This window comes from Nerophis ophidion, linkage group LG17, assembly GCF_033978795.1.
Source record: "Nerophis ophidion isolate RoL-2023_Sa linkage group LG17, RoL_Noph_v1.0, whole genome shotgun sequence".
NCBI classification, from domain to species: Eukaryota; Metazoa; Chordata; class Actinopteri; order Syngnathiformes; family Syngnathidae; genus Nerophis; species Nerophis ophidion.
Genome location: NC_084627.1, coordinates 12,776,459 through 12,800,074, shown reverse-complemented (window position 1 = coordinate 12,800,074; position 23,616 = coordinate 12,776,459). Strand labels below are relative to the sequence as shown.

The 23,616-nt window shown below is 40.6% G+C and overlaps 1 protein-coding gene across 2 annotated transcripts in view; it reads left to right on the top strand.

The window, feature by feature from the left end:
- Positions 1-21,879, top strand: part of LOC133536113 (dymeclin-like) — a 53,161-nt gene extending 31,282 nt beyond the window's left edge. For both annotated transcript variants that reach the window (XM_061876320.1, XM_061876321.1), the window contains exons 8-14: positions 450-589; positions 6,872-7,057; positions 13,260-13,438; positions 13,542-13,667; positions 13,741-13,854; positions 13,943-14,037; positions 21,735-21,879. In XM_061876320.1, the coding sequence (XP_061732304.1) occupies positions 450-589; positions 6,872-7,057; positions 13,260-13,438; positions 13,542-13,667; positions 13,741-13,854; positions 13,943-14,037; positions 21,735-21,864 (970 nt within the window). In that variant the 3' untranslated portion in view covers positions 21,865-21,879. The remainder of the gene's footprint in view (positions 1-449; positions 590-6,871; positions 7,058-13,259; positions 13,439-13,541; positions 13,668-13,740; positions 13,855-13,942; positions 14,038-21,734) is intronic.
- The last annotated feature ends 1,737 nt before the right edge of the window (positions 21,880-23,616 follow it).

Below are 23,616 nucleotides of genomic sequence, written 5' to 3'. Positions count from 1 at the left end.
AAAAGGAAATGTCCAAGTAGCCATCACCCTTGTCTCTTCTGTGACCTTTCATTCACCGTCAACAAGCCTTTGGAGGGATGTGTTGCGTTTATGATGCATTCAAGAGAGCTAACCACATATCCAATAGTTTGTCTTTGTTTTAAGCACGAATGCACAAACTCTTTACCACATAGTGTACAGTGCATGTTACGTTTCTTCTATGCCGCATTAGCAGAGGTTGTTATTATGCAAAATACCTATTTTGTGTGCTAAAAATAGTACTTGGTATGTCAACCATTGCAAGATACAGTATTATTTTAATCAACTTTAATTGTGCTTCCATCCACTTGTGATTTGTACTGCAAAAAAATAAAACATTTGTCTAGTGGGTTACATAGTGGTCATCTACGGCCAAGCTGTTTCTGATGCTATGAATTCCTTACCGTACTTCTTTTCTTCCCCCACTCCAGTTTGTCGCTGACCAGTCGCCTCGTGAAGACGCTGCTCTATAACTTCATCAGACAAGAAAAATGTCCGCCCCCGGCAACCCACATCTTTGAGCCAAAAGCTGAGGGTGGCCTGCTTTATGGTCTGGCGTCCGGAGTGGCAAGTACGAATATACACACACGCTCAAACTAGAATAACGTACTGTATACTTCACTTTTGGCAAAATTTGAAACAGCATCAAAATGTACAGTGATACTTCAGCTTGTATATGCTGCACTTTCCTTAGGATTAGTTTTTTGACAAAAATGTATGCCAAAAGTTTATTGGTTTCCATATGCTTGATGGGTTATTGTTCAGCCAAGCATTGCAAATAACAGCAGAACTGTGTGTCCAAACATACAATGTCTGTGCGTATGTGATTCATTTGTTCATTGAGTGCACACAAACTCTGTATCTGTCTCCTTTCTTCTTCCAACCAAGCTTTGTGCTCCCTGCCCAGATGAGGCCTTCAAGCTCTGTATTTCTGAGTGTTAATGGTGTAGACTTTCAGACAGTCTGGGCTTTTTTTTTTTCTAACTTGGCATATTGACAAAGAAAGTGCCAGCACTTTCATGAAGAAGGTGACGCGATTGCAGCTATTGTTATTTGGAAATTTAATATTCTGATTAGTTTGTGTGATACTTAAAACCAACAAGTAAACTATTTGTACATAATAACCAATGGAATGGCCAAACATCCAACAAATTATCAACCAACCAATCATCTTACTGTCCAACCAATTCACTACCCAAAGAACTGGTCCGACAACTAACCAACCTGCCACCTAACCAAACAAACAACCAGGCAATCAACCAAAGTTGACCACCGATCATCCAAACCAACCAATTAACACAAAAGCCAACCAATGGTACCAAATAACCGCCATCCTGCCAACAAAATAAACAGGTAACTTACCCATCCAAGCTGCGAAAAAGCCAACTAACCAACCAAAAGTCTAAATAACTCACCAACTAACCAAACAACTTGCCAATTAATCAAGTAACAGACAAAAAAAAACTAAACAACCAACCATCCAAGCTGCCATCTGACCAACCAACTGGCCAACAAGCGAGCCAATCACGCAGTCAACTACTAACTAAAGAACAAGCCGAACCATCAGACCAGTTTAATAACCAAAGTACCTGTCCAAACAAAACATGACCTTGCAATTAGCATTCGGCAGAAGTAATAATTGTTGGGTTCCCAGTTCCACATCAAAAATGTATTTAGCAAACAATGATATTACATTTTTAGTAGCAGAGGAAATGAAATGCATTATTTTCTTGTAAGATTCATCCCAGTGAAAGTACTAAAACCATTTAGTAGGTTTTTATAACAACTGTATAAGTTTGCTCAGTTGGGTCAAAGCAATTGTGGCTGTAAACTTAAGGGTAATATCATTGAAAATGGAAAAATAAGAGAAGCAGTCAAATTACATAAGCACAGCCTCCAAAACACAAAAGTGTTGCCAGTTTTCCCCTTCTCTTTTCTTTCATGCGATGCCCAGGCCATGAATGATTTGAGGAATGAACGTGTGAGTTGTGCTGACATGCATGCAAAGCAGCGCGGATAAAATTGATGTTTTCAAAAATGAGCACAGCTTGTGCGCGTGCGTGTTTGCGTGTAGGCTCTGGTTGTTGGCGTGCTGAATGTGCGTCTGTCTTGTGTGAGCAAGTGCAAGAATAAATGTGCACCCACGGGTTTCCCCGCACTGATAAGCGCTCTTTGTGGGGTGCTGTTGGCAGATTACATCCAGTGAGGCATCAGCATTCACCGGCCTGTCCGTCAATGTGTGTGCGCATGTGTGTCGGTGGCCACAGACGGCCCTGATGAGTTATGGTGCCCTGTCCTGTTCCGTAATCCCCCAGAGCCCGTCTGTCTGCAGCCGCCTCCCTTGTACACACACGCACATCAACAAAAGACACTGGAGCTCTTATAGTCGTAGCTCGGAGACAACGCTTGTTTTATTTCCCCGTCTCGTTAAATGTGCACATCTTATTTCCATGTGGAAAATGTTGTGTTTGCAACGGAAACAACAGAAATCCTTTAAAGCAGTTTTCTAAAGGGGAGGGGATTTTACACTTAAAGGCCTGTGTTATTCTCAGCGGCACTGGAGGAGCTTTTCTGAAGATGATTTTTTTTTTTTCCCCCCTTTTCTTTTCAATGCTGCTACAGTATGCATGCATCATGGGAAAATCCTTTGAACATACAGAATGTTCTCATTTGTGTGATATTATCTAAAGAATGTGTTGGCGTATTGTCTGTACAACACCAGGAACATCCTCAAAAGGCTCTGACATGTCCTTTGTTTTATCTGTGTTTAGACGACAGTTTCATCTCGATTTACATACTAAATGGCTTTAACATGAGGCAGAATTTAGTGAGGTACGATACAAGAGCTCTATGAAAAGTGTTGTAGGTGTTTTGTGATTCCATGATTAGGTTGAAATATACCTAATATAGATGCTTGTGAGTATCATGAATTGATTAACGTGGACCCCGACTTAAACAAGTTGAAAAACTTAATCGAGTGTTACCATTTAGTGGTCAATTGTACGGAATATGTACTGTACTGTGCAATCTACTGATAAAAGTCTCAATCAATCAATCAATCAATACATGAGGTTAGGGGTTAATAGGTGCTATATTAGACTATTTTTCAGCTATTGTCAATATGTCTCAGAGGTCCCACAATATAATTGGGAAGAGTGTTACCTAAATGTTTAAAAAGTTATTCTGTGGACATGCCGTTTTTTGTGTCTGTAGCTTTTATGCTAATGAGCTGTGTTAGTACACGCCAGTGTCGGACAGAGTATCTCCAAGACGCGCTGTTATGGATGACTCCACTTTTTAAATATTCCCCTGAGAGCCAGCTTCCACTGCACTGGACATTTCTTTTTATGTATATTTTCATTCAGCACTTCATGATAGTTGCATTTAAGGATTGATTGGTTGAAGTTTATCTCGAACATGTATACAATTTCAGCATGATACATCACATATTATCTTTTATTTATTTATTTATTTTTTTACAACATGCTCAATATGAGGTTTTTTATGGACATACTTGTCACCCCTCACGATTTTCCCGGATGTTCACGAATTTCAGTGCCCCTCCCGAAAATCTCCCGGGGCAACCATTGTCCCGAATTTCTCCCGATTTCCACAGGGACAACAATATTGGGGGCGTGCCTTAAAGGCTCTTCCTTTACCGTCCTCTACAACCTGTCGTCACGTCCGCTTTTCCACCATACAAACAACGTGCGGGCTTACTCTCATAATATATGTGGCTTTTACACACACATAAGTGAATGCAATGCATACTTGGTCAACAGCTATACAGGTCACACTGAGGGTGGCTGTATAAACAACTTTAACACTGTTACAAATATATGCCACACTGTGAACCCACACCAAACAAAAATGACAAACATATTTCGGGAGAACATCCGCACTGTAACACAACATAAACACAACAGAACAAATACCCAGAACCCCTTGCAGCACTAACTTCCAGAACGCTACAATATACACCCTCCGCTACCACTAAACCCCGTCACCCCCACCCCGCTTACCTCAAACCCCCCCATCTCCCAAAATCGGAGGGCTCAAGGTTGGCAAGTATGCATATGGGTATCTTTGACATTTGAACCAATACGGTACAAACTCCTGCGAATTGCCAATACTCAACAGTAACAATATTGGTAATTTTCTGTGTTCATGTGGTAATAATTAGTTTTTTTATTTAACATTTGACAGTGAGCTGATAAATATAACTGTGCTGGCCAGTAGTTGTATCTGATAATTCTGAGCAAGTATGCGTTCATTTCAGTTTGCCCTAGGTGTGTTGCCATATCCAGAAAGTAGTCTTTGCCATTAAGTTGATTGTGCCAGTCTTACATTTTTTTGAGACATTTAAACTGTAAGTATTGTGCTTCTTACACAGCTGCTTAATTGTAACACACGTCCTAATTGTAGTTTTCATGGCCATAGTTTTCAGTTTGAAAGTTTAAAGGTGTTTGAATCGCCATGCCAAAACACTAATGCTAATCAGTAGCATCTATATGTCATATTCATTGTACATTAGCATCGAACTAGCTTGAAAATGTGTACCTTACTTTTGAACAATTTCTATCGGCATACCTGCTTTGTAGGCATGGAAAGTTGCAACATTACTTAGCAGCAGTCCTATGAATATGCCTGTTTGCTCGCCAAGTACCTGAGCCAGTGACATCCTGTGCAACAAAAGGTATTGAAGTATGGTACTGATTTGTCTTTCGTGAATCAGTACTCTGTAGTACTGACTGATTTTGTTGTTACCTATATAAGTAATAAATTCCGGACCCATCCCTCGTTGTGATATATGCCATATAGCAATGTAATAATGATTAAGACAGGAGAACTCATGTTAGGAACATTAGCATTGCAATGTGAGCTATAGTGCAAACAGTCACATTTAAGAGCAACATCTCAGTAGGTTAGTCTATTTGCAGAAGAAAAAATAAATTATCTAAATTAGAGCCCCAATCTTTATTTTAAGATGTGTAGCAAAACCTACTTCTTTTTTTATCCTTGGCAATGTGTGTCATGTGTAACGGACATATGGGGCAGACTATCTTGCTCGTGAGAAATACCTTTCATACATCATTAAAATGTATATTTTGCATAATCAAGGACAATGAAAGATAGCAGTTAATACATTACATTTTGCTGAGACGAAAAGGCCAACTTATTAACAATAGACAAACAAGACCGTTTGGATTTCCTCGCTTTTCCGTTTCCCTTTCCTCTTTCAAACGTTCTTTTTCCACTGTGCAGCTGGAGAAATAACAAATAACCTCGCGCTGAGGTCGAATAAAGCGAAAAAGTGGACGTGCGAATGTGCATGTGAGTGCAGGAAATGCGCCTGCCAGACACGCTTCTGTGACACACTGGGTCCAGTCACTCTGGTGCCAGTGATGCGATGAACAAGTCCCCAGCACAAGTTGGACCCCTCTCTCTTGAGACTCTTTTTCCTTTCTCAAGGCCTCATAACCCTGAAAGAAGGTGCATGCATGAGAGAGAGAGGGAGAGAGAGAGAGAGAGAATGTAGACTTTAGTCTCTGTGGGGAAGTCATTTTACTTTCTCTCACACAGTTTGGGAAACTTAGTTGTATCCAGCTCTAGGAGAACACGCCACAGAATAAAACAGTCCTTCCAATGTCCACCACTGGATGGCAACATGTGTACTTAGCTTCCTCCCGTGCTACTGTAGTTTCAGTAGCTCTATCAGGTTGGACCAGCATCAAGCCGCCTCGGACCCCACATCGCTTGCATCATAGATTCCCTGTGGCTAGACGTCCAGGAGCCAGAGGCGGTCATCCATGTGCCTCGGTGCTCACGCTTCTCTTGACGCCTGAGTGCGCCTACACTTCAGTTGAGAAAATCAACACATCCCCCACCAGTAAAAAAAAGAAAGAAAAAAAAGAGACTCCAGTAGCACAAGTTTTTGTTCTCTGGCGCCGTCTATGTTTGCGCTGCAGAGGGCCGAGCATAAGTCCATTGTGCCCATTTTGGTTTGGATTACATCAAGTCTGGCCACACGTTTCCTTTTGCATTCATTCCATCCATCCAACACAAATCAACTTGATTTTATTATAAACACATTCCCTGCGGATTCGGTAGATCTGACAGAACATTAGCCCCACCTTTCATTTAATACTTGTTGATATTGCATGGCGTAGTGGGTAGAGCGGCCGTGCCAGAAACCTGAGGCTTGGAGGTTCGCTCCCCGACTATTGACATCCAAATCGCTGCCGTTGTGCCTTTGGGCAGGACACTTCACCCTTCCCCCCCGTGCCGCTCACACTGGTGAATGAATGATGAATGAATGATAGGTGGTGGTCGGAGGGGCCGTAGGCGCAAAACTGGCAGCCACGCTTCCATCAGTCTACCCCAGGGCAGCTGTGGCTACTGATGTAGCTTACCACCACCAGGTGTGAATGAATGATGGGTTCCCACTTCTCTGTGAGCGCTTTGAGTATCTAATAATAGAAAAGCGCGATATAGACTAAGACTTAGACAAACTTTAATGATCCACAAGGGAAATTGTTCAACACAGTAGCTTAGTTACAATGATGGAAAGTATAAGGATGGAAAGGACAATGTAGGTATAAATAGACTAGGTATAGCAATGTAAAATATAACATATCTGCGAATATATACAATATATACTTAATATGTGTACAGTATATTATATATACAGATATAATATGTCTATAACATATATACAATATATACCAATTGCTATTTGCACTATCACAGTATATTTAATATAAATCCAATCCATTATTATTATTATTATTATATTCCATGCTGTGTGTGTGTGCCTAATAAAGTGACGCATATGTAATTCTTGTGTCTTCAGGTGGTCTGTGGAGCGTCTTCACATTGGGGGGAGCCGGCAGCAAGGCAGGCGTAGAGCTGGAACACAACCCCTTACCTTTGTCCAATCAGAGCCTTTTGTTACTTCTGGTCCTGGCCAATCTGACGGATGGGCCTGAATGGCCCAACCCTTATCGCCAGGCTATTACTTGCTTCAGAAACACGCAAGGTAACGGATTCTTTAAATCCGCCATGTTGTTGATGTTTTATTAAAAGTTGGGTTATAAATTATTACGTCATCTTAGGATAAGGTCGGAAAAGATAGACTTTTTTATTTGTCCCACAATTAGGAGATTATGTGGTTGCAATTTACGAGCTTAATTGTTTCAGTGACGGAACTCTTAACTCAAAACACTTCTATCTCAAATTAACTTTTCCCATTTCAATTGATATGTATGCTTCCCCCAAAACAGAACAATTTTAATAAAACTTTTACATAAGAAATGATGTGTAAAAGCAATACAATAGAATGCACTGACTGACACAATAGAATGTACTACTAACAACTGTGATAGTTTTATGGAGTAATGTATCGTATTTTCCAGACTAAATATACATTAGCTGCACCGGATTATAAACCCCAAATAAATACTGGCACGTTGTGAAATGAGATACTTAAATACAAACCCCGTTTCCATATGAGTTGGGAAATTGTGTTAGATGTAAATATAAACGGAATACAATGATTTGCAAATTCTTTTCAACCCATATCCAATTGAATGCACTACAAAGACAAGATATTTGATGTTCAAACTCAAACTTTTTTTTTTTTTTTGGAAATAATAATTAACTTAGAATTTCATGGCTGCAACATGTGCCAAAGTAGTTGGGAAAGGGCATGTTCACCACTGTGTTACATCACCTTTTCTTTTAACAACACTCAAATGTTTGGGAACTGAGGAAACTAATTGTTGAAGCCTTGAAAGTGGAATTCTTTCCCATTCTTGTTTTATGTAGAGCTTCAGTCGTTCAACAGTCCGGGGTCTCCGCTGTCGTATTTTACGCTTCTTAATGCGTCATGATTTCTCTAGATTCTGTGAACTTTTTGATGATATTATGGACTGTAGATGTTGAAATCCATAAATTTCTTGCAATTGCACTTTAAGAAACGTTGTTCTTAAACTGTTTGACTATTTGCTCAAGCAGTTGTGGACAAAGGGGTGCACCTCGCCCCATCCTTTCTTGTGAAAGCATGAGCATTTTTTTAGAAGCTGTTTTTTACCCAATCATAGCACTCACCTGTTCCCAATTAGCCTGCACACCCTTGGGATGTTCCAAATAAGTGTTTGATGAGCATTCCTCAACTTTTATCAGTATTTATTGCCACCTTTCCCAACTTAGTTGTCATGTGTTGCTGGCATCAAATTCTAAAGTTAATGATTATTTGCAAAAGAAAATGTATATCAGTTTGAACATCAAATATGTTGTCTTTGTAGCATATTAAACTGAATATGGGTTGAAAATGATTTGCAAATCATTGTATTCCGTTTATTTTTACATCTAACGCAATTTCACAATTCATATGGAAACGGGGTTTGTAGAAAGATTTTGTAAATGTTTATTTATATACCTTAACTGTTAGAGGCCCACTGACACCCACTACTACCGACCACGCAGTCTGATAGTTTATATATCAATGATGAAATATTAACATTGCAACACATGCCAATACGGCCTTTTAAATTGACTAAATTGCAATTTTAAATTTCCCGCGAAGTGTCCTGTTGAAAACGTCGCGGTATGATGACGCTTATGATGACGCGTGCGTTTGACGTCACCGATTGTAGCGGATATTATTTTCCAGCCCAAACTAACATATAAGTAGTCTGCTTTAATCGCATAATTACACAGTATTTTGGACATCTGTGTTGCTGAATCTTTTGCAATTGTTTCAATTAATAATGGAGAAGTCAAAGTGGAAAGATGGAGGTGGGAAGCTTTTAGCCTTTAGCCACAAAAACACAGCTGGTGTTTTCTTGTTTAAAATCCCCGAAGATGAAGCTTTACTATGGATCAGAGCGGTCAAGCGAACATGGATCCCGACTACATGTCAACCGGCAGTTTTCGGTGAGAAAATTGTGGTAATAAGTCGCCTCTTACCGGAGACATCAGCGGAGCTTCCGTCCTGCTGCAGATGTCATGACTTCCCTCAGAGGCTCTGGCGTCAACACACCCGTGGCCACACCCCTCCGACTTTCAGGTACTTTTTAATCTCACTAAAACACTAGCAACACAATAGGCAGATAAGGGATTTTCCAGAATTATCCTAGTAAATGTGTTTAATAACATCTGAAACTGTCCCACTGCAATCGCCTTTTTTTTCTCCCTAGTCCTTCACTCTAAATTTCCTCATCCACGAATCTTTCATCCTCGCTCAAATTAATGGGGAAATTGTCACTTTCTTGGTCCGAATAGCTCTATCTGCTGCTGGATAGGATTGTAAACAATGTGAGGATGTGAGGAGCCCTACAACCCGTGATGTTATACGCACATCGTCTGCTACTTCCGGTAAAGGCAAGGCTTTTTTATTAGCAAACAAAAGTTGCGAACTTTATCGTCGATGTTCTCTACTAAATCCTTTCAGCAAAAATATGGCAATATCGCAAAATAATCAAGTATGACACATAGAATGGACCTTCTATCCCCGTTTGAATAAGAAAATCTCATTTCAATAGGCCTTTAACAAACAGTGCCTCTTAACACGGCATTAAAAAACGGCTGATCAAACAAAACATAAAAGTCATTGTTCGCTCTTTATGAGATGGATAAGATGTTCTCCCATATAATAATGTTCGAGTTCATCAGGATTCTTCTTCCATGTAATTTGTGAACACGTCGCGTTTTAACAGTTTCTTAAAGTGGATAATTTTGGAACATTGTTTTATTTCTTTGCTTAATCCATTCTATCATTTAGTCATTAGCGAAGAAACATTCATAGATTAGCTGCACATTTGTATATTCCAGACAGTTTGATGCCTGGGAAAAAAGTATTGGTTTAAAGTCTGGAAAATAAGGTATTATTAATGTACAGCATTTACCGTTAATAGTGGATTTCTTCGGTATCTATTTCCAGTTGCTTTTCATTCAAACACACCATCAGCAGCTTTTCCATATTTTCATGGATAAATGTCTGCTGTTTACAATCCTTGTTTTCATATGAGTTGGGAAATTGTCTTAGATTTAAATATAAACTAAATAAAATGATTTGCAAATCCTTTTTAACCCATATTCAATTGAATGCACTACAAAGACAAGATGTTTGATGTTTAAACTTATAACCTTTTTTTTTTTGCAAATAATAATAAACTTAGAATTTCATGGCAGCAACACGTGCCAAAATAGTTGGGAAAGGGCATGTTCACCAATGTGTTACATCACCTTTTCTTTTAAGAACACTCAATAAACGTTTGGGAACTGAGGAAACTAATTGTGGGCTTCACGGTGGCAGAGGGGTTAGTGCGTCTGCCTTACAATACGAAGTTCCTGCAGTCCTGGGTTCAAATCCAGGCTCGGGATCTTTCTGTGTGGAGTTTGCATGTTCTCCCCGTGAATGCGTGGGTTCCCTCCGGGTACTCCGGCTTCCTCCCACTTCCAAAGACATGCACCTGGGGATAGGTTGATTGGCAACACTAAATTGGCCCTAGTGTGTGAATGTGAGTGTGAATGTTGTCTGTCTATCTGTGTTGGCCCTGCGATGAGGTGGCGACTTGTCCAGGGTGTACCCCGCCTTCCGCCCGATTGTAGCTGAGATCGTGAAAGGTAAGCAAAATTCCAAAACAGAAGTGTCCAGAGGGGAACTGCACTTTTAGGAATTTTGCCGATCAGTCACAATCATTACGAGAGATCAGAAGACACATTTTTTTTAGCCCTCTAAAACATCTTTAAAACCCTACAGCAATGTAGTGCTGTAGGGTGCACTTCCGACTTCTTGCAACAAATGTGTTCCTATTTCCGGAATCAAACGCGAGTGTACTATCATTGCAGACTTTGCAATATACAGGAAAGACTACTATTTTTGGACAAATTAGGTTTCACAACCTTATATTTTTTAAATTAAATATACAGAGGATGAACTGCTACATATAGAAGCGAGCTCGAAGACGAGGCTGAAACAATGACGAGAGACGAGAGAGGGTGAGATGGTCACGCTGCAAATCTAGAACGTAGAGAGAATCCTATAAATGGATGGCATACCCAAATCAACTGGATACATTCCCGGCCAGCTGGACCAAACGGACAACTGTCCATCGACAAAGTCACTATAATATTGATCATGAAACATGAAGCACATGTACAAATGTGTACAAACAAAACATGAAATATGGGTTAATACTTTGCAGATACTCTATTATAATTGTTCATGTACAAACTGACGTTCCAAACTCAAAACGCGTTTTATGCTGACAGGGAAGCTAGTTTATCTCTTTCCGTAGTTAGCTTTTGCGGCTAATACTGAAGCACGCCGATGTGAGACGCTAGAAAAAGAGTTACTCTGTATTCGTTCTTACAATTACAATGCCGCTACAGCTTGATTATTATACAGCTTACAGAATGTAAATTAAGTATTGTTGATGGTTTTTAATGCATATTTAAAGTCATTTAGAGGTAGAATGGATTGCTCCCATTAGCTGCATTGCTAGCCACCAAAAACGAGTCGATTTATGGGTTAGAATGCGAAAAAACAATTTTTGTCGTCTTGTTTCTCATAAGGATTGTGATCGATTGGCAAAATTTCCAAAAAGTGCAGTTCCCCTTTAAGTTAGTGCATGTGCCTCACATTACAAAGGTCCTGAGTAGTCCTAAATTCAATCCCGGACTCGGGCACTTTCTGTATGTAGTTTACATGTTCTCACCATGACTGCGTGGGTTCCCTCTGGGTACTCCGGCTTCCTCGCACCTCCAAAAACATGCACCAGGGTTGATTGGCCACACTAAAATGGTCCCTAGTGTGTGAATGGGAGTGTGAATGTTGTCTGTCTATCTGTGTTGGCCATGTGATGAGGTGGCGACTTGTCCAGGGTGTACATCGCCTTTCGCCCAAATGAGCTGATAAAGGCTTCAGCACCCCCCGCAACCCCAAAAGGGACAAGCGGTAGAAAAATGGATGGATGGACCACTATTCTGTAGCATACCGTATTTCCTTGAATAGCCGCCGGGCATGTAATATGCGCCTACCTTGAATTACTGCCGGGTCAAACACGCTCCCCAAATCAATAAGCGCATGCTTACTTTTACCGCCGGGTCAAATTTGTGACATCACGAGTGACGCCTCCCCTGCCGTCGTTTTAAAAAATGGCGGAGGAGGTTTTTTTTTTTGCTTTACTGTGTGTAAAGCAAAGGGGTCTTGTTTCACAGCCATACAGATCACACTAATGGTTGTGATATAAACAACTTTAACACTTACTAATATGCGCCACACTCTGTGAACCCTAACCAAACACAATTCAGAAGAACATGGGCTCTGTAACACATTATAAACACAACATAACACTTACCCAGAATGCAATGCATCCATGAGTCTTGGCTATATTATACACCCGCTAGCACCAAACCACCCCCCCTCCGTGTGTCGGTTGAGGCGGGCGGGGTTGGTGGCGCGTGTATATGTATAATATAGCCAAGAGTCATGGATGCATGGCATTATGAGTAATTCTTATGTTGCGTTTATAATGTGTTACTGAGCCCATGTTCTCCAGAAATGTGTTTGGTGTGGGTTCACAGAGTGTGGCACATATTAGTAAGGGTTAAAGTTGTTTATATCAAAACCATTAGTGTAAAAGGTATGGCTGTTGACCAAGTATGCATCGCAATCTCGTATGAGGAGCAGCAAAATGCATGTGTCCGGCCGGCAAGCTGATAGCATGGTGTAAAAGTGGGAACACTGACATGTTGTAGAGCAGTGGTCCCCAACCACCGGGCTGCGGCCACAGAATAATTTTTATTACATTTTTTGTGTATCACACTCAATTTTTTACTGCATGCCATTGGTAAGCGCAGGGGTGAGAAGAGGTTTTAAAATTATTAGCGTCTGCTTTCTTTTATCGCATGCCTTGAAATAAGCGCAGGAGTGAGAAGAGGTTTTAAATTAATTAGCGCCCCTGCGGCTATTCAAGGAAATACGGTAGTCATTGTAGCTTTTCAGCTTGTATACTGCAGCCTAGATCTACTGTCCATTGAAAATAAGTCTATACTCAGCCATTTTTGTCGAAATTTCTGGCAACACAAGTGAGTACACTTAACAGTGAACATGTCCACGTTGATGAAATGACCTTGTACTGCATGGTGGAAGGTGGGGTGTTGCACAACCAATACCATAAAGTTCATGTTATTGCAGTCTCACTATAATAAACACCCCTCTGCGTCTCGTGCAGACACATCGTCAATACCTGTGGAGCAAGCTCACACCTTCCAGATCAATTTCAACAGCCTGTACACAGCACTGTGTGAGCAGCAGTGCTCCGACCAGGCTACCTTGCTGCTGTACACTCTGCTCCACCAGAATGCCAACATGAGGACCTACATGCTCTCTAGAACCGACATGGACAATCTGGTGGGTTGTGTAGCAGCCATGAGTCTCGTCTGACCTGGACTCTGAGTTCTACGAGACTCCATTTTGTTGAAGGAATATTTCTGATACCCATCTCTTCCATCAGGTTTTGCCCATCCTAGAGATCCTTTACCATGTTGAGGACAGAAACTCCCACCACGTCTATATGGCCCTCATCATCCTCCTCATCCTCACAGAAGACGACGCCTTCAACCGCTCCATCCATGAGGTGGTGAGTAGCACACACATCAGCCACTCAACTCACTGCTGAAGGGGGCACAACATTAAAGCATGTTTTGTCACAGGTATTAAAGAATGTCACGTGGTACTCGGAGAGGTCGCTGACCGAGATCTCCCTCGGCAGCTTACTCATCCTAGTGGTGATTCGCACGATCCAGTTCAACATGACCCGCACAAGGGTAACACCTGAGCTCTACCAACTGAATGCCATGTCATGTAGCAGAAGCATCAATATACTGATGCAAGCTAATGTCTCCTCTTATTAAGGATAAGTACCTACACACCAACTGTCTGGCTGCCCTTGCAAACATGTCAGCCCAGTTCCGATGTCTCCACCAGTACGCTGCCCAGCGCATCATCAGGTAGCACTTAGGGATTGTTCACTTAATTACTTTTTCTGGGCCTTTTCTCTGTTACACATTAAAACATTTATTAGTGTGAGACACTATGATTTTTTTTCCAACAATAACAGGGCTATAGTGAATAATAGGATTATTTGTTAATTTTGAAGAAAACCATGCCAAGATACAGTATATCTTTTTTTTTTCTGTTCAAAATGAATAAAAACAATAAAAAAAACCCAGGAAGTCCTGTGGGGAGTGGTCAGAGAGTATGGGGGTAATGGACTGTCTGATTGTGGTGGCCTGCTCCCTGTATGATCAGTGTCAGAGCTTGGTCCGCATTGCCAGCAGTAAGTCGGACCCGTTTCCAGTGAGGGTTGGACTCCGTTAAGGCTGCCTTTGTCACCGATTCTGTTCATAACTTTTATGGACAGAATTTCTAGGCGCAGTTAGGGCGTTGAGGGGATCCGGTTTGGTGGCTGCAAGATTAGGTCTCTGCTTTTGCAGATGATGTGGTCCTGATGGCTTCAACTGGCCAGAATCTCCAGCTCTCACTGGATCGGTTCGCAGCCGAGTGTGAAGCGACTGGGATGAGAATCAGCACCTCCTATTCCCAGTCCATGGTTCTCGCCCAGAAAAGGGTGGAGTGCCAACTCCGGGTTGTGAAGGAGATCTTGCCCCAAGTGGAGGAGTTCAAATACCTCGGAGTCTTGTTCACGAGTGAGGGAAAGTGGATCGTGAGGTCGACAGGCAGATCGGTGCGGCATCTTCAGTAATGTGGACGCTGCATCGATCCATTGTGGTGAAGAAGGAGCTCAGCCGGAAGGCAAAGCTCTCAATTTACCGATCTATCTACTTTCCCATCCTCACCTATGGTCATGAGCTTTGGGTTATGACCGAAAGGACAAGATTACCGGTACAAGCGGCCGAAATGAGCTTCCTCCGCCGGGTGGCAGGGCTCTCCCTTCGAGATAGGGTGAGAAGTTCTGTCATTCGAGAGGAGCTCAAAGTAAAGCCGCTGCTCCTCCACATGGAGAGGAGCCAGATGAGGTGGTTCGGACATTTGTTCAGGATGCCACCCGAGCCCCTCCCTAGGGAGGTGTTTCGGGTATGTCCGACCAGTAGGAGGCCACTGGGAAGACCCAGGACACGTTGGGAAGACTATGTCTCCGGGCTGGCCTGGGAAAGCCTCGGGATACCCCGGGAGGAGCTGGGCGAAGTGGGTGGGGAGAGGGAAGTCTGCGTTTCCCTGCTTAGGCTGCTGCCCCCGCGACCCGACCTCGGATAAGCGGAAGAAGATGGATGGGTGGATAGATAAAAAAATCCAAATTAAAAAACAAATTAATACAATTTGCTTAAGAAAAAAACCCGATGTGTGTACACAAATGCAATCTGAAAACATTTATTTGCACAAAACGTTATAACAGTTTTATCTTAAGTTCTTTCAGGCTGTAAGATAAAAGAGCTGGCATGATCAGTACTTTTTTGTGATTAATCACATAAAGTAACTCGATGATTTTGAAAGTATGTGAACCCTTTGGGATTACATGTTTTTTTTTTGCATAAATTGGTGATAAAATGTCTTCTGCTCTTTATAAAAGTCACACCAGACAAACAGTCTGCTTAAACGAATACCGCACAAAAATTGTAGGTTTTCATCTTCTTATTGAACACAAAATGTAAACATTCACTGTGCCGGGTGGAAAAAGTATGTGAACCATTGGATTAAATAACTGGTTGACCCTCCTTTGGCAGCAATAACCTCAACCAAACGTTTCCTGTAGTTGCAGGTCAGAACAGCTGAACGGTCAGGAGGAATTTTGGACCATTCTTCCTTTTCACAAAACGGTTTTAGTGCAGCAATATTCTTGGGATGTCTGGTGTGAATCGCTCTCTTGAGGTCATGCCACTGCATCTCAATTGAGTTGAGGTCAGGACTCTGACTGGGCCACTCCAGAAGGCGTATTTTCTTCTGTTGAAGCCATTCGTTGTCGATTTACTTCTCTGGTCGGGGTATTTGTCCTGTTGTATCCTCTGATAAGCTTCAGTTGGCGGACAATGGTCTTAAATATTCCTGCGAAATGTCTTGATAAACTTGGGAATTTATTTATACATCAGTGAAAGCAATCCGTCCAGGCCCTGAGCAGCAAAGCAGCCCCATACCATGATGCCACCTCCACCATATTTCACATTTGGGATGAGATTTTGATGTGTGTGTGCGTGTGCGTGTGTGTGTGTGTGTGTGTATGTATATATATATATATATATATATATATATATATATATATATATATATATATATATATATATATATATATATATATATATATATATATATATATATATATAAAATCTCAAGTATTTTAGTGTCTTACGTGAAATATTTGTACAGATTTAGCTTAAAGCCTATTTTAAATCCCTATTTTTCTCTCTTTTAAAAACAAATCATTTTGAGAGGCCGAGTTGCAAATTAACCTCTCCTTACCACGCCATCTCACGCTCAGTAGGCATTCGCCCACGTCCGGTGGAGTGGTTTGTAGTTTATTTAGCTTTCTTGCTTTTATTGTGCAATATGGACATCGGTGACCGCCACAAGAAATCTGCTTTGAGTTACTTTCACCACAGCAGAACATCACAGATGACCAGTAGCTCACCGTGTATTGTTGTCGGCATCAAGGAAGCATTTTTAGTTTGTTGTATCTGAAATAAAATTTTAGGTTGATACAGTGATAGACACAACAGAAATACTGTATACTACAGACAGATATAATGACATGATACTACAGCTTGATTTGATATAAAAAAAACTATAGGTAGACTACATAAAGATATATAGACACACTGTTTATAGACGCATTCTATAGAGTCTTTCTATAAATAAATGCTTTGCGTGTGGCAAAAATAGATATTTTTTCCAAAAACATATTAACTTATCTAAGAAAAGAACAAGAGCTTTGAAAACGAACGCCAGTCTGACCGTTGAATAATTCATACTGAATCAGCACAAAATATTTAGTGCCACAGTGAATTTGCAGTGTCTGAGCAGAAAAGACCGAAAGCATAAAATATTGAGTTGTGTGCTGCGGATGTGTTCAGGAGGAGAACATTATGTAACATTGGGTGAAGAACAACGAGGACACACACACACACTTCGAGCCATTCATGTCTGATTGTCAACTTCCGCCACACAGGAAAGAATGTTTCCTCCCTTGTCGACGTGGGCTTAATCACGCACGCACCAGAATCTTCTTATCTTGTCTGTCTGTCTCGCTCCATAACTGTGACTTTCTGCTGTTTTGAGCCACAGAGGGGGAAAACAAACTGTCTGTGCTGTTGTGACGTTGGGCGAACTGTCTCTCTCGTCCGACCATGTCGTGATGAGCTAAATGGACTGTCTGGCTAAGATAAAAGGGGATTTCCTGGCCGGAATTTCCAAAATGGAACACAGGCAGTCTCCTTTTAATGGACTATCAGGCAAGCATTATGGCGGGTATTGTTTATTTACCCGAAGCCGATTGAATTTCCTACAGACAACCCCCATCATTTCCTTTTATTTACTGTTCATCTTCTTTCTGCACAGATAACACATTCTCCCATTACGATGTCCCTCATCGCATTAAATCACTTCCACAGTTTCTCACTGTCCATTCACTCACTTGGTGCTTTCTTGTCTGCACATTTTAGTTATGAGTCATCAATGGATGGAGCAACGCATTTCTCTTTAGCATAAAAATAGCTTTAACTAATGGGAAATTAATCTCTCCCGTAAGACACTTGGCTGATGAGAACCTTTTTTTAAAACATGCCATATTACTTGCCAGTTTATGCCGAGCAGGAAAGGAAAATGTAAGAATCACTCGGTAAAGTAGAGCCTTCTTGTACCAGTGACCTGGTGACGACATAGATATGCAGACAATGGTGATCAATGAAAGGCCACCCTAGTGGTTATGTTGGCCAGAGTAAGGATGTTGAGGGTTTGAATCGCCATTGAGAATAGTTTGCAAGTTCTTCTTTGTAGTTTTCTACAAGATAACAGTCTTAATGTCTTCCCAAAGTTCCAAAAACATGCATGTTAGGTTAATTGGAGAAGTATATTGTCAATATACTATAGTTGTGAAGGTGAATGTCAATGGTAGAGGTAGGTAAATGATATTTATACAGCACGGCTGCCGGCCTGCAAGACTTTTAGCTATAGATATGAATGAGTAGATAGATGACGCACATCTTTGAGCCCCAGGTTTATAGTCGTCTTTAATCTTAGAAGACAGTAAAATATATCATAGATACCTCAAGTATGGACATTTTATTTATTTATTTATGTATATAACAACCAAAAACCGCAAATTTCGCATTACTGGAAACATCAGTAGCCAAAGGAGGAGCTTTCTATGTATAATATTAATAATTTTGTGTAATACATTTAGAATATAGTAACCATTTAACATATATAAATAATATAAAAATAATATACATCATCAATTATAGATGTATAAATAAGACATTTATAATCGAATCGAAACTCAAGAATCGTAATTGTAATATATATAATTGTGAGGTGCCCAAAGATTCCCACGCTTTCTGGTTGTTTACAGTATATGTGCCCTGTGATTGCCTGGTGACCAGTTCAGGGCGTATCACGCCTCTCACCCGAAGTTGGTTGGGATTGGCTCCAGTTTTCCCATGACACACTAAGTTTGTCACTCGTTTATTGCCGTTAGTTGGTTTCCGCCCTGACTGCGATACAAACATTTTCACGAAGTAGGTATCAATGAATATAAGTCCAATATTTTCAGAGTTGGGGCATAAACATTTTTTACAACTTGTTAAATATGTTATTTTAAAACATTTTGAGAACTTTACATAAAAGGAAATAATACCCTTTAGTCACCTTTACACTCTTTTAATCCAATAAAGTATTGCTGCCTGAGGCTGAGCCAATCAGTGGCCACGATACTGAACAGCGAGCTCTGATTTGTTTGGTCTCCTTTAGCGGGCAATTCTGCTGAAGTTTTGATATTTTTAGTTTATTTTGACATTTATATGCTTGAAAATACTTAATTTGTAATGATGTGATGAAGCCGCAATATCTGAAGTAAGATGTGCAAGGGCCGACTGTATAGAAAAAGGGAGCATTGATAAGAGTGAACAGTGATGCTAACAACTGTGGAGCACATAAGAAATATTATTTTGTTTTTCATTGCTTTCTTCCAATTGTTAGTTTTTACATTATTTGAGTTTGACTGGGAAAAGAGGGTGTGTGTTATATGTATATATATATATATGGGCGGCACAGTGGAACAGATGGGCAGCATTGTGGGACAGGGGTTAGTGCATGTGCCTCACAATACGAAGGTCCTGAGTAGTCCTGAGTTCAATCCCGGGCTCGGGATCTTTCTGTGTGGAGTTTGCATGTTCTCCCCGTTACTGCGTGGGCTCCCTCGGAGTACTCCGGCTTCCTCCCGACTGGGGATAGGTTGATTGGCAACACTAAATTGGCCCTAGGGTGTGAATGTGAGTGTGAATGTGGTCTGTCTATCTGTTTTGGCCCTGCGATGAGGTGGCGACTTGTCCAGGGTGTACCCCGAGTGCAGCTGAGATAAGTTGCAGCACCCCCCGCGACCCCAAAAGGGACAAGCGGTAGGAAATAGATGGTATATATATATATATATATATATATATATATATATATATATATATATATTATATTTGGGTCAGTATGGTATTCTTCACTGAGCTCTACATTTATCTGCCCAAGAGAAATAAAACAGGAAGCGGCCGAGTAAATCTGTTTGTGAACTTGTGCCATGAATATAAAACAAATAAATTGAAGTCATCCGTTGTGGTCAATCCTGTTTCACTCCTGCTCTGTCGGTGGCGATATTGAATATTGAAAAACTGATCCCAATGTCAAACAAATAAAGATGAAAATTAAATGTCCACCATTTTTTAGTTGGATATTCCATCAAACTTCCACCAATAATACCGCATTTTTGGGACTATAAGTTCTGGAGTATAAGTCGCACCTGCCGAAAATGCATAATAAAGAAGAAAAAAAAACATGTATAAGTCGCAGTGGAGTATAAGTCGCTTTTTTGGGGGAAATTTATTTGATAAAACCCAACACCAAGAATAGATATTTGAAAGGCAATTTGAAATAAATAAAGATTAGTGAACAACAGGCTGAATAAGTGTACGTTATATGATGCATAAATAATCAACTGAGAAGGTGCCTGGTATGTTAACGTAACATATTATGGTAAGAGTCATTCAAATAACTATGACAAATAGAACATGCTATACGTTTACCAAACAATCTGTCACTCCTAATCGCTAAATCCCATGAAATCTTATACGTCTCGTCTCTCACGTGGATGAGCTAAATAATATTATTTGATATTTTAAGGTAATGTGTTAATAATATCACACATAAGTCGCCCCTGAGTATAAGTCGCACCCCTGGCCAAACTATGAAAAAAAACTGTGACTTATAGTCCGAAAAATACGCTACTAAATCTTGGTTTCAAACCTTTATCCAGATCTGCATCAACATGTAATAGCTTTGCCACTCCTTAACTACACCTCATTCAAACTCACACACACAAAGAACCAAAAATGGAACATTCTTGGTGTGTAAAGAATGCAGATTTATGTTTCAGTTAGCGATGCAATGTTTTTCCTTTAGTAAGTCATGAAAAGTAACCCATTTTCTTCATCAATAAATGTCATTGAATCCCAGCATTACATGCAGCATTAGGAAATATATGCATACAAAAGCTTCCCAGTGTGTGTCCAAACACAACACAGTCGCTGTTGAGGCGTTCACACAGTGAGTCGGTCGGTCATTACTTCAGCTTCATGACTGATCTGGGCCTCGGAGCAGCAGTGTAGAAGTCCGCCTGTGTCCCCCGTTACCATGACAGTCTGTCACACAGACACACGCACGCATGCACACACACATTCATACACAGCGTGTTATTGTGCATAAGGGTCCCAGCTGGAGCTCATTTCTCATTCGAAATATAACCCATCCCAAACAGTACAACAGTTTATATTGGCTTAACAGAGTTGTGGACAAAGGTTCTTGTGAGCTTCTTAAATATCTCCAAATTAATGTCCGTGTGTGTGTGTTTTTTATTTCTAGTGCTGACAGACGAACAGGTGTAGCGTTAAAGGCCACCGCTGTCTTCCCTTGGGGGAGATTTTCTTCGGCTGTCATTGACTTGCATGTATTGTGCTAATTTACGTGACTTCCTTGACCTCCATATTTGTCCCAGGTGAACATGTTGGGTGTGTGTTTGCTGTTTTCTTAAGTTTGGAGTCTAGCCTAAAAGACAATATCAATTGAATACAGCCTATATGGGGAAAAAAACTATAATTCTTCTTTTGTGACCGTATGAGTTGTACTGTTGTCAGTTTACTGTGACCATTACTGGTATGTGTGTGTGTATGTCCAAGGCCGCCCAAGCAGACTATAACTCCTGAATTATGTCCATGTTCAGCAATCACGTACAATCATGCAGCCCTGTCATACACACATGTACACATAAAGGGGACAAAAGGGGAAGGCAAAGCTGTCGACATCTCACATTCAGTGGGAGGCTTGTAAAAGGGAAATAAAAACATCTATGCACACATATACAGTGGTAAAATATGGTACTTGTGATTGTTAATGATCTCGCCTCCTTTTTTATGTGTCTGTGTTTCTGTGTCTCCTGCAGTTTATTTGCTTTGCTTTCCAAGAAGCACAACAAGGTCCTGGAACAGGCAACACAGAGTCTAAGAGGCAGACAGGGAGAGAACACCACTCTGCCCGACTATGTGAGTAATAATACACATTACTTTACATAGATACACAGTGCTTCCGATATACTAATCATCTAACTTGTTAAGTAAAACAATTATTAATCCAAACATTACATAGAGTTATATAAAAGGCAACCCCACTGATGCAAGCATGAAATGTTTTTAATGTGTTACTTGAATGCACAACAATTTTTTTTCCCACAAAACCCAGTAACAGTTTTATCTGAATTCTCGTCGGGGTGTATTTTGGAATGAAATTTGCCAGCAAGCACACCAGTAGGAGTCTCACTCATCTTTTGCACTAAAGTATGCACTGACCTGATCACCGACCATATAAGAACTTGTGCCACTTTTTAGGTAACCATTTGTGGTTTAGTTAAAAAGAACATCAATAAATTGCGTGATTAATCTGCGATACTTCTTTGTGATTAATCACATGAGCTAACTTATTTTGGACAACGCTATTTATATGAGCCTTTATCTAACAGCAGAATATTGCATGAGCCATTCATTTAGTGCACTTAGTGACTGATCGACTAAGATCCAAATACTACGCCTTAAACAGCGTGTGCAACATATAAAATCGTGTTTGGTATTCGTGGGTATATTTAATGTGGTCTTCTAAGACTGCATGTAGCTCAATTTAATTTGTTTTATACATTCCCTAAAGGGGTAATATTATGATTTTTTTCCCCCCTCATTCAAAACACTTCCTTCTGGTCTACATAACATGTAATCATAATCAACATTTTGCATAGAATGATTTACTGATTTACAAGCCACTTTTTTACCGTCTCTTATTTGCGTGCGTTCACTTCCGCTTCGTCATTCTTCCCTCCAGCCATGCTGTAGTTTTTAGCACTTCCATATGGAGTCTATTGACATATACAAGTTAGAACTATACACACATTTTTATTAGAAATGGCAACAGCTGAGGATGCATGTGCATGTACAAACCAGTCTGCCCCACAACAAGAGGATAGTGAAAAAGAAAGAGCTTATTGACTACCGCGTCGGACAACACACAGCATTTGCTCAATACTTTGAAGATACATCTTTGGCAGACATCTCAGCCTTAGCACACCTATCTTTGGGCAGTTTCGCCCATTCCTATTTTAAGCACCTCTCAAGCATTTGAAGGATGTGTACATGGTGCAAAGGTAAAGGTGTGCTGAAAACCTGGGATGTACTTTTTCCAGTACAAATCCGACATCAGCAGCCAAGAGGAGCTTTAGTAACCTGCAACCTGTTTTCAATGTTTTTTGTAAATCGACAGTTTGCATATAGTGGGGTTTGTAAATCGAGGTTCCAGTGTATATCTAATATTTATATTTTTGCCAGTCCAGTTTTGTTGACGTAGCTGCTGCTCGAAAGCCTCCAGTTTCACAGCCATTTTTTGTGCAACTGCCAGTTTGTACGTCCCTTTAGACGTACAAAAGTGAGCCCGCAAAACAGTTTTAGTCTTGATAAATCACACTGTGTCAGATAAATAATTAAAAGGCGTTTTGATAATCAGCATATGTGCTGCAAATTATTGAAGACAGATACGTTAAATGGATTGCGTTCTTTATTTTGCTCACCAAACACAAAATACTCTGCGCACAAGTTAGTAGATCAGCTTTAATACACACCAATCTTTATTGTACAAGCATAATAATGCTGATTTTCGACATGCTTTGGAACACAACCCTGCTGACTGTAGATGAGAGGCAGACGAGTATGTGTAAATGCACATATTATTGTCACTATTGTGAATGGGAGCCATCAGTCTCTGGATAGCAAACAGCCCTTGACAGC